At 39.6% G+C, this 11,926-nt stretch overlaps 1 protein-coding gene across 2 annotated transcripts; it reads left to right on the top strand.

Annotated features, from left to right (window-relative positions):
- The first annotated feature begins 364 nt into the window (after positions 1-364).
- il23r (interleukin 23 receptor) lies at positions 365-11,001 on the top strand. Of its 2 annotated transcripts, none has more exons than XM_034881649.1 (17): positions 365-675; positions 996-1,090; positions 1,500-1,632; positions 1,749-1,924; positions 2,358-2,481; positions 2,589-2,755; positions 3,159-3,295; positions 3,387-3,561; positions 3,654-3,736; positions 4,786-4,987; positions 5,094-5,297; positions 5,612-5,710; positions 5,883-6,038; positions 8,434-8,574; positions 8,779-8,866; positions 9,706-9,796; positions 10,190-11,001. In XM_034881649.1, the coding sequence occupies exons 2-17, from the start codon at positions 1,030-1,032 to the stop codon at positions 10,850-10,852; spliced, it is 2,700 nt and encodes an 899-aa protein (XP_034737540.1). In that variant the 5' UTR covers positions 365-675; positions 996-1,029; the 3' UTR covers positions 10,853-11,001. The 2 variants fall into 2 exon arrangements, with proteins under 2 accessions (XP_034737540.1, XP_034737539.1); XM_034881648.1 differs by having other exon boundaries at positions 10,187-11,001.
- The last annotated feature ends 925 nt before the right edge of the window (positions 11,002-11,926 follow it).

Raw genomic sequence — 11,926 nt, 5'->3', positions numbered from 1 at the left:
GGTGCTGCAAAAAAAGTGTGTGATGCCCTGGCATTCTAAAACTGGGGTGCCCGATGATCTCAGGTTGCATTTAGGCTTGTAGGATGTCGTATATACAGTACATATTGGAATAATATATACAGTATATGTTGGAGCTAACCCCTAACCACTAACAATTAAAAAAGAAAATCCATTCTAAGACAGACTTGGAGCCAATAAAGGGATTTGATAACCAGTGTGGTGTTTACACATTAAGAGTCATTGACAAAAATAGTTTTTAAAAACTTCGAAGTACCAGGGCTAATGGAAACAAAAATATTAATAATAATAATAATTCAGCATATTTTTCAAAGTAAAACATTGGTGCTAGTCAGAATGTTCAATGTTGGTGCTGACAGCAGCAGGTTTAATGAGAGCAGGTTCTCAGCAAACATGTATAGTCAACGGAACCACTGTGGTGATGAAGTAGGGCACCAAAGTACTGAATCCAATGTTCAAAGGTTCTTTGTTACCACCAAACTAGGTCACTGGCCTCTTTAAGAAGTTTAATTCACGCAACAGAAATTACTTAAGTCAGATGCTTCTCAGAAACAAGTCATCTGAGGGAGATGTAACAACGGCTAAAAACTTTTGGATTGTCCCTTGATAAGAAAACCTTAAAGGCATTACAAAGGCACAGAGAAGGCATACATTCTGGTGAGCTTTATCTGAACATATCTACTTACGTAACTTGGTTTGCGGCGGCCATGTAGAAAAGGTGCAATGATTACTAGAATTAACATTGTCTACATTCAAGATGTCTTCTAAAATCAAATGACGCAATGAATGTTAATATCAGTTGATCAGCATGATGACCCAGTGTCACAAATGTCTTTTCTCTTATCCATTGTCACTCAGAACATCTCCTGTACACAGATAACAGGTCACTTCATATGCAGAAATCCCATGAAGTGATTCTTTAGAATTAAATTGGTGATGAATTTGTTAATTTATGATACAAAATAACTTTTTTACAGCTTCTGAGTGATGCTGAGAGAACGATGAGTGGAAATGAATCTCTCCTCAACCCTTTGGAGATTCATTATTTTACTTCTCAGTTTTTCCAATAAGCGTGAGTATTACGGTACCTACGTCTATATCCATTCATTGATCTATCCACATTATTACAACCAGCTTGTTCCTGATTCAGTGAGAAAAACATGGTTGCAGTTTGGTAGCTTTTGTGAGTTTGAGCTTACCTTTGCAGCCCTGATCAAGTAAAAAGTGTTTTGATTTTTTTTTTGTGGATAGATGTTAAATGACTATGGAAAGACACATTTTTTCTATCAAAATTTGTTGCATGTGTTATTGCAAAGAAAGCAATGGAGACTGACAATAATATGGCAATAGAGGGGATAGTTTGCATCACAGAATCACATCCCTGCATCTTGGGATTTAAAGATTTTTACCGCATGGCAGGTACTCAAATGTACCATCTAATTTGAAACCTTATAAAACCAAACATAATTCTTTCTGGACAGAATTCCCTTTGTTTCTCCATGCTGGCGGCCAGCTCCTTGTTCCCCGTGGCATCTTGACAGTAAAACCAGCTCCACCCTTCCTTATTGGCTCAAACCTGACTGTGGTCTGCCATGCCAATGAATGTAAACAGGGGTAAGAATGGTAAAAATATGATAAAAAATGTATATATACACTACCTATGTTTATGTACAAAATTAATTCATGTTAATTAATACATGTTCAGATGCAGTTATGTTACTGTGTTCCAGTTTCAGAATATCCGTGGAGCTGAATGGTGAGAATGTGAATTCTTTGGAGAGAGTCAATTGCACCACGATGATATTCAGGCTGTTCAATGTCCGAATGCCACAATCTCAACTGATCTGCAAGCTGAAGAGTGTTGATCGGGAGCTTACTGTTAATGGACTGGACCTACATGGCGGGCGTATGTACAGTTGGCTTTTATGTCTACAGTCATAGTAGGCAAATTGAACTTGAAAATGTAAAAATGTAAAAGAAAGGGCAATATCATCTGAAGAGAATGAATCTGCTATTGCCAGGTAGTTGTTAGTGTTTCAGGTGGATGCTATTGTAATTCTGTACGGAGGCCACAGTGGACTTCATTTCTTCTTGATTTTGTTTCTCAAAATATTAAGTTAAAATAATCTTTCTGTCTTACATTTTGAGGAAGCTATAGACACATTGAAAGGATTCAGTTAGAATCTCATTTGCAGAATAGCTCCCATTATTCTCAGTGAGAAAAGGTATTATTACACTTTTTGTCACTGAGCAATATTGTGGACAGAGTTTTTGTGTTTCTCTGTGGGAATACAAAAATGACGGTAATTTGCTTAATTGTTTGTGTCTTTTGTTTCCAGTCCCTCCAAATAAACCTGAAAATGTTATGTGTGAAATGTCAAGGAGCTCAGAGTTCATGAACTGCACATGGGAGAGAGGACAAAAAACACATATCCTTACTACCTACAACATTTCAGTCAACAGGTACGGTGTTATATTTTGGTCAAATTAAGCTATTATTATGTTTTCTTGCAGGTCATTAAATTATTTTGACAAGAGCAAACCTTCTTTTTAACACATTTTATTATCAGAGAAAATGGGACCACGATACTTTTAGATCAGATCCAGGATGCTGAAGAAATCACCATATCCCGAGCAATGATTGATGAAAATACTAAATACCAGTTGATTATCACTGCTTACAACTACTTTGGAGCATCACAATCTGATCCATTCACCTTCTCTGCAAAGGATATAGGTAAGCTCTCATATCTGTTGAATACATTTATTAATTTCACTTGAAAACTCTTATCTCTATGAAGGCGAGTGCATCTACGCAGTAGAAGTATTTTCTGGAGAAATGAGACAACCAGTGTCGTTTTGTTCTATTGTCACAGTTTGACTAATTTGACCTGGGAACTGTTTCTCTGTTTTTGTATTGTCTTTGAAGTGAACAGTTGGCCCGCTGCCTCGGCCCACAATTTTCGCTGTTCTTTTTAGAGTTTGACATCTGTTGCAACAGACTTGACCTTTTGACTCATTGCTGAATTAGTCACTGTTTTATTTTTAGTTTTGGAGTTATTTGGTTGTGCTGGGAGTTCATCATGCTGGTTAATCACTGCCCTTAATGTGCATGTTTTTTATGTTCTTTTGTATTGCAGTTACACCAGAGACACCATGTATCATGTCAATAGAGTTTGGGAAAAACTCCTTAGCAGCCATATTGCACTGGAATACCTGTGAATCCTCAGAGCATCTCAGATCTGATGTCAGGCTCCGCACAGATAATGGCACCTGGGTAAATTGATTTTATGACACCCATGATAGCTTTGGGGTTATATGCAGAATTGGGCAATGTGTGGGTGATGCAATGTCTTCACGTTTTCTAGGAAGTGGGAGAGGAAACAGAACTGCGTGAGGGTCTGATACTAGTGGACGGACTGAGGCCTCTGACTGAATATGAGTTCAAGATTAGAACATGTAACACATCCAGGTCAAACTCCAGCAAAAGGTCCTTGTGCAGCAAATGGAGCTCATCTGTTGTGGGGAGAAGTCCCGGGAAAGGCAAGCTCACAGTTACTTATTTATCACGAGGCAATCTGAATGTGGTAATGTGAGAGTTTGTCACTCACACAAAACCCACATTTCATCTTTAGGTCCATCTCAGCAGTTGCATGTGTGGAGGATGTTAGGCAGCCTGGGTACCAATGGGCTGCGGATGGTGACTGTTTTGTGGCAGGTAATGTGTCATAGCTACTCATTACCTCTGGCTTTTAAAAATTTATAATGCCCATTTTGTAATACAAAGTTATACCAAATACCAGAAATATGATACTTATTGGTTAAAGTTCCTACATCATGCTCTTTTTTAGGTTTTATAGTTATATTTTGGGCTTCTTTTGGAACATGTTTACATGCTTTAATGTTAAAAACATATTTTTCTCATACCGTCAGTCCAAATATAGCTTTATTCAACTTTTGTCTAAAACGCTTTGCTTGAGCGCGTGTCTCTTTAAGCCCCCAAAAAGCCCAGTCAGCATTCCTGGGTCTTTGATATCTGCGCTTTTGACGTCTTTGCATCGTTATTTCAGCCAAGAAATAACTGTAACGATACTGTAGCGGCACCTTCTACCCATATATATCATAGTTGTGATATCACGACCATAGTCGGGAGTACTGATGTCTTGTTTAAATGCCTAGTTTCTGAATACAACTGGGTGCATTTCTCTGTGAATTGAGTGTTTTGACGTGTTCACAGTATTATACCTGTTTTATAATCAAAGGACTCGGAAATCTCACTTTTTAGAATATGGGACCTTTAAATGCTATTTTGGCAAACACGCTAATTTGCTTTTGAGTTACTGAATGAAAAGATTGCCACCACTTAAATATCTGTATGGTGAAAACAACTTTCTCTTGCCACTAACCTGCTGAACGGTGCCTAGCCAAGAAATTCTTTACACTTTGGCTTTTGTACGAATTAAACATAGGAGTTACAGAATGTGTTAATTAGTGAGCATTAAATGTGCTGAGGTGGATTTTGTTCCCATTGGACTGAGCCAGGCCATCTGTTTTGTCATGTTTTCAGTCTTTATGGATTGCTAAGCTGCCCATCTGTTAGCTGTGGGTTTGTATGTAATTGGCAGATATGACATGACAGTGATATCAATCTACTTATCAAACTCCTGGCAAAGAAGAATCATATTTCCTAAACTGTCAATGTATTCCTTAAGAACGTACTTACCAGATGATGTGCCAAAGATTTTGATGGATGGACTTCTTCCCCAGCCTCCATCGCCAGATGATTACACTGGTGCGGTGCAACAGTACAAGATCTTTCTGGGAAATGATCAGAAACAAGAAGTGACCAGTTGTGCAGCTGTGAGCCCATGTTCAGTTCAGGTACCAGCAGAGGTCCAGGCACTAAGCGTCAGTGCTGTCACCTTGTATGGAATGTCTCCACCGGCCAATGTTCCACTCAGACTCTCAGGTACACAAATATTAGACACAGAAGATAAAAACCAAGCAAAACATGTTTAAGTTGTCAAAAAAAAGACCATTAAAGTGTAATCCTTTTTTGGCATCTAACTGTTTAGGTGATGTCAGACCTGTTTTGAGACCGTTGGTTCCTGCAGCAAATGGCAGTGCGGTGTTAGTCTCCTGGTCATGGCCGGGGGGAAAACACCACTCAACATCTGGGGAAGAACTACTGCACTATGTGATAGAATGGACAAGTGAACCTGTGGCAGAGCTGCAGTGGCAAAAAGTGGCTAAAGATCAAAACAACACTTTAATCAGAGGTACACAACACACGGAAAATATATGAAATAACACAAAACACATGCATCACATAAAAAAAGCTTTCATCCATAACCTGGCACAAGACATACACTTAGAAAGGGCTCCAAACTGAGATGAAGCAGTGTCCTCTTGTGGGCAGTGTGTGAATTACACTATTGTGTGCTTTTCTAATTTTACTGAATTAAATGTACTGTATACTGTAACTGTTGAGAACTTTAAGTGAATACTCTTACTTCAACTGCAGCCAACATTAATACGCAAATTTGAATGTTGTGTGAAACCTAGTAGAGCTAAGGTGATAGTATTGTTTCAGGCCTGACTGCAGGTGTGAGGTACAACGTCTCTTTGTATGCCGTGACCACCAGAGGTGTCAGCGCTCCATCATCCCGTTTGGTCTACTCCAAGGAACAGAGTAAGGTTCATAGATGCCCCATTTCTCAAAAACAGTTTATTCCTATATTTCACATTTAAATTTACATAATGTGATAGATTTTGCATTCGAGGGATTCTGAAAACCCATGTTATATATTTAATCTACGCTCATCGTCCGGTCTCATTATCTGTCTCATTTGTACGTGTTTTAGGGCCAGTGTGTGGTCCAAGTGTGTCCGTACTAGTCCATAGGGCCAGACGGATCCGGATCCAGTGGGAGGAGCTGCCTATAGACAAGCAGAGAGGCTTCATTGTTAACTACACCATCTATCTCCAGATGCTGGACTCCAGCAACACCCAACTCAGCAGTGAGCAGTTGCACCGTGTCCCTTTGAATGTTGTATTTATCTGAGCATAGCCAGTGGTGTAGTCTCATGTATTTTAGTGGGGATACTGTACTATACAAATATATGGACCAGAATGGACATATCAAAGTGTTTGTGTGGGGGGTGGGGGGGGGGTCTGGGTGTCCTCCCCCTGAAAAAAATTGTGCATCCCAGACTTTATTTCTTGCATTCTGATAGACTTTTTGCTCTAATTTACAGAAGAATTACCTTTATTTAGCGTTTTGAAGGAAAACACGGATGAAAATTCAAAACATATCAAAAATATAATGGAAAGTAAGTTGTTACGTGTCATTACGCATTTTTGAGTGGACGTTTGGAAATCCTGGAGTTTTCTTAGTGGGTGTACTGCGTAGAACTGCCTAATACGTAGGCTACACTACTGAATATAGCTGAACGGACTGATTAATTGCAGAAATAAATGAGTGGATTGGCAGTAAATTCATCAGAAGCTATTTTGATAATCGAAAAATTGCTTAAGACATGTATTTCTTACAATCAGTGGTTCAACATTTTAGCTTTTTGTTTTGTTTTATGTAAATGAAAGCAGAATGTTTTAACTTAAATTGTAAGGTAACAAAGCACGTGAATTTAAGACATCCACTTGGTATTTGGGACATTATGAAAAACATTTTAAATAAATACTCAAGAAAGAATTCTCAATTAAAGTAATTGTTAGATGCAGCCCTTTCTGCAAACATATGGACATATGCGGGCTGTTCTAGCCAGTCCATGATACAAAAGATGTTCTGCATTTTCATCGGCTTTTTCAATGCTGTGAGCACCACAAACAATAGTCTATTCACCTCCATACTGAGGGTGCGTGTATGTGTGTGTGTGTGTGTGTGTGTGTGTGTGTGCACACCTAGCGTGCCTATGTGTATGCACACGTGTGGGGAAATTACATATGCAGTAGTATGCATGTATTGTGTTTCACAAGCCACTGTTACATAAAGGAAAGTGTGCAGCCAGCGTTCCATTGATGCTGTCCTCCCACAAAGCTTCAGTGCATCAACAGGGTATTTCACCTCTCACTTCCAGTAATGTGGTGAAAGTTGACAGCAACCTTACGCTTGCTTGTTTTATGCTTTTGTTATTTGTTTGTTAGTAACAGCCAATATCCACATGATAACTAGAGCCAATGGAGCATAATACATGTTAAAACATTGATTAAGACCATGAATCGCCTTACATTGACAGTTTTGTTTCAGAAAGCCCAGCTTTGAGTTATATCCTACAAACCTCTTGTTGTTCCAATTTAATTGTCCGTTTGAATATGTATTTGGCTATGTTGTTGACATATAACTGAGGAATGCAGATGTTCACTAGTGAGCAAATTGATGTTTCAAACAATGGTTGCCATAATTTTCTCAGTGGCTTCAGTGAATCATAGAGTTTTCTAGAACTGGCTTTGACCACAAACAGGATGCCATGTGGCTACATGCACACATGCAACCGTTAGCTGTTACTAACCCTCCTGCTTCAGAAACTATTTCTGGAGCTTCAGTGTAAAAACACCTGAGAGCTTCCTTTTTTCTTTTTCTTATGTGACATGTATGTGTCAAACAGCATACTATCTCAATTTCATCTAAAGTTTTACTAAAAATTGCTGAAATATTAATTTATTCCTATCATTTTTTGAAAATTGAATTGAATTGAATTTAACTGAATTAAATTGACATTCTTTAAAAAGTTAAACTCAGGTTGAGAGTGAGACATTAGCATGAGCTAATGTAGCCATTGAATAAAAGGCAGTTGATCTTGCCTATCTTTTTTTTTTTTAAACAGTGGTTCCTAACCGGGGGGTCCCAATGGCCAAGGGGGTCATGAGATCATTTCCATGGGTCATCAGATGGTTGTTGTGAAAAAGTTAAAGAACGTGTTAAAAATAAAATGACCTACACTGGGGAGTGTTTTTGACATTACAGCGACTGTACTAGTGAAACATTTAGCTTGTAATGGATTTTATTGCTTGTGTTAGCGAGAGTCAGTGTGCATGCAGGAGTTTCTGATTCTGTTCCCGGCCAGTGGGAGAGAAAAAAGTTACATCAAACTAAAATCAAAGATAACCATGACTGACATTTTTTCCTCTTGTAGGCAGCTGTTGCTCAGGAAGTTGTGTATTACCAATTGGAAGGTTGGTGGTTCAATCCCGGCCCCTCGCTACATGGCTGTGTGGCCTGATGCTGTGCTGTCAGCGTGTGATTGTGCGTGAATGTTAATCTGATGAGCAGGTGGCACTTTGTATGGCAGCCTTGGCCACCACTGCATGAATGTGTGTGTGTGTGTGTGTGTTGGATGAATGTAATGTCTGTTAAAGGAGATATATAAATGGAGTCCATTTACCATTCCTTTCTAGAGACGGTGTCTGTCTCTAGCCATAGACAGATGTGGATGGACTGTCCTGAAGGAGCTCTGGCTCTGCAGCTGACTGCATCTACCTCAGCAGGAGAAGGGCAGCGGGGGAACCGGATCAGCTCTCAGCCAGAAACCCCTGCAGGTCAGTCTCCTGCTGCCACCCCATGTCCCCAAACATTAACCTATGAAGCCTGTTCTGTGAAAGCATTTGCCTGTAACTTTAATTCCCCTCCATGTTATGTCCAGCAAGAAATTTTATAGGTGGATTAAAGAAAACCTTGTTTTCTTAACTTTTTGACAACTACTCTACTAAACTGTTGTGTTTTTCTCTTCTTTTATCCTGTAGTAGGCCTGGTGATTTGGACTGTTTGCATCCTTACCCTCTTTATAGCGATCATAGCCAACCTGATGTGCTGGAGATGTGTGAGGGAAAGGTATTTTTAAGCATTATTTATGCCTTCATACCATTGTCAAATAAACAAACCACTTTTCTCAATCTCCTGCAACTGATTTTGAATGTGCATAGGTTTTGTTTTACTAGTAACCAGGATGAATGCCACTGTGGCTAAATTCATGAAATGCCACACCGCAACATGAGCAGATGAATAAGAAGCCACGCGATTAACATGAATAGAAACCATGTGGAGAAGATTATACCCTGCATGTGTGGTCAAAGCAGCCCAATCTGATGGTGGTTAGAGATGTGGAGATACTGAGTGTGTGCTTCATGAAATATGGCAGAGAAAATCAACAGGGGGTCCGTGACCCTCAGAGTTAGTGCAGTGGGGCCGCCATATAATTTGTTTACAAAAAAGTTTTTTTCAAAAGTATTTTTTTTCAAAAATGAATATGTCTGAAATACACATTAACATTTAATAGCAAAGATAAATCACCCTTTTTGTAAAAAAAATGTAATGTAAACATTGAAGATAATCTTACTTTGCCTAATATGGTAGCCATACAGTTAAGCTTAAGGATTTACTGCCATTGATTTTCATCCATGCAGCCCAGTTTAATGCAACTTAATGTTGTACTGTATATGTAATAGGGGGTCCCTATTCTGTCTCTCTTTTAGCTAAGGGGTCCTTGGCCTGACAAAAGACCCCTGAAATACGGAATTTCCATCATTAGTAATAAATGGAAGTGGAATAAAAAAAAATCTAAATTCTTTACATTTTGCATCATTACAGCATCAGATAATAAACTACAGTATAATTATCAATAATGGGAAACTGCTCTGCCTTTTTAAAACTTAATTGGGTTTCTTTCTCAGGATAAAACAGAAATGTATATCATGGGGACCTGCCTGGCTTAATGAAACCTTACCAAAACCAGGAAACAGTAACGCCATCAGACTGCTGCAGGTAAACAATTTGAGCTGATGAAGCCAGATGTGTTGAGATTCATGGTTCCCTCTTTTAATGTGAACTTTGTGTGAAAAACAGCTAGCAACTGCACCAACACCAACAACACAAGCATATTTATATTGTATCAAAGATATTTCCTGAAAGACAGATATCAATTCACCACCATTGTAATACAATTTCTAAAAATGCTAAAATAATCACTGTAGTTCTAGAGGTTCCCCAGTCAGGACTGCAGCAGGATGTAATGTCAGTTGTCACTTTCTGCTGTCACTCTGGCAACGTGCAACTTTGTGAGCTGCTGCAAGTGAACACCAGGAATTAGATTTTTTTTAAAGACTTGCAATATATGCATCATTTGCTTTCTTTTTTTGTTTTGTTTTTGGTCAGCAGCAGTACGAAAGTGAACTCTCCTTCTCCTCCACCCAAAGCGACCCTCTGCTGTCGCCCATCAGTTTGATCTCTCAGGAGGAGAGGGACGACGTGTACCCCACCATCCACTTTGAAATATCCCAGGTTGGATCACGACCCACAGAACCAACAGCGGAGACACATTTGCTATTGTCAGATCCCGGATTGCTTGTTGACAGCCAGCCAGGACATGTCAGCTACAAACCCCAGCTTGCTACATTGGCTCCACAGGGAGAAGAGGTGAAGGAGACAGAAGAAGAGCAAAGGGACGTACCCTCATTCTGGGAGGAAGACAGATGTGAGAGATTTGGCGGATTGCTGGGAGGCTTTCTGTCCACTGTGGAGGTGGGTTTTACTTATCCACCTCTGGGCCTGACGCTGAGCTCTGATAGCAGTCTTTTGTGGCCTAAAACTCCCAAAACAACAATTGGCTTGAATGGAGGCTTCTCTCTGGAGAGGAGGGCAACTGAGAACGATGTAGAAGCAGACTCACTCTCTCTGGATTTACAGCAGGGTGAAATAATGACTCCTGACACAGTGGACACTTGTTCATCTCAGTATACAGTTAAGACAACACTCAAAAGTGGATATTTTCCCCAAGCAGCTACTGTGAGCAGCACTGCACTCTGTGATGCACAGAGGTAGCAGGGATAGGAATGGCACAGACAGCACAATGTGCACTCCTAAACAGATTTTTAAGAAAGCATTATATCCAAGCATCACTTCACTGACCTCAGTGAATATGTGTAATCAGTGAAAATCAAGCTTCAGATGATTTGTGATTATGAACAGCATCAGTTACTTTATAAAGTAACTGATGATTTTGTTCATGTAAAAAAAAATGTATTTTTGTGAGTTGTCAGGTTGCGAAAAATCCCTTTTGCAAGTTAATATACAGTGAGGGAAAAAAGTATTTGATCCTCTACTGATTTTGTACTTTCGCCCACTGACAAAGAAATCATCAGTTTATAATTTCAATGGTAGGTTCATTTGAACAGTTAGAGACAGAATAACAAAACTAATCCAGACAAACTCGTGTCAAACAGGTTTTTATTGTGGCCAGTTGGGTCAGTGGTAGAGCGGGCACACATGTACTGAGAGGTTTATGCCTCGATGCAGATGTCCAGGGTTCGAAGACAACTTGGGATGATTTCCTGCATGTCTCTCACCTTTCTAACCTAACTGTCCTGTCAGAAACTAAAGCTGGATGAGCCCAAAAAATTATCTTAAAAAAACATATTATAAATTGATTTGCATTTGACACCTCTGCAACACATGACTTAGTACTTGGTTGCAAAATCCTTGTTGGCAGTCACAGAGTAGTTTTATGTAGTTGGCCACCAGCGTTGCACACATCTCAGGAGGGATTTTGTCCCACTCCTCTTTGCAGATCTTCAGATCGTCATTAAGGTTTCAAGGGTGACATTTGGCAACTCAAACCTTCAGCTCCCACCACAGATTTTCTATGGGATTAAGGTCTAGAGATTGGCTAGGCCACTCCAGGACCTTGATGTGCTTCTTCTTGAGCCACTCCTTTGTTACCTTGGCTATACATTTTGGCTTATTGTCATGCTGGAATACCCATCCACGACCCATTTTTAATGCCCTGGCTGAGGGAAGGAGGTTCTCATCTAAGATTTGACAGTACATGAAAATTTCTCTTCATCATGTCATGACCCCGTCCATCGTCCCTTTGATGAAGAGAAATTTTCCTGTCCC

This window comes from Etheostoma cragini, chromosome 9 (assembly GCF_013103735.1).
Source record: "Etheostoma cragini isolate CJK2018 chromosome 9, CSU_Ecrag_1.0, whole genome shotgun sequence".
Classification (NCBI taxonomy): domain Eukaryota; kingdom Metazoa; phylum Chordata; class Actinopteri; order Perciformes; family Percidae; genus Etheostoma; species Etheostoma cragini.
Note: the sequence above shows the minus strand (reverse complement) of the source record. Positions and strands in the feature narration are given on the sequence as shown.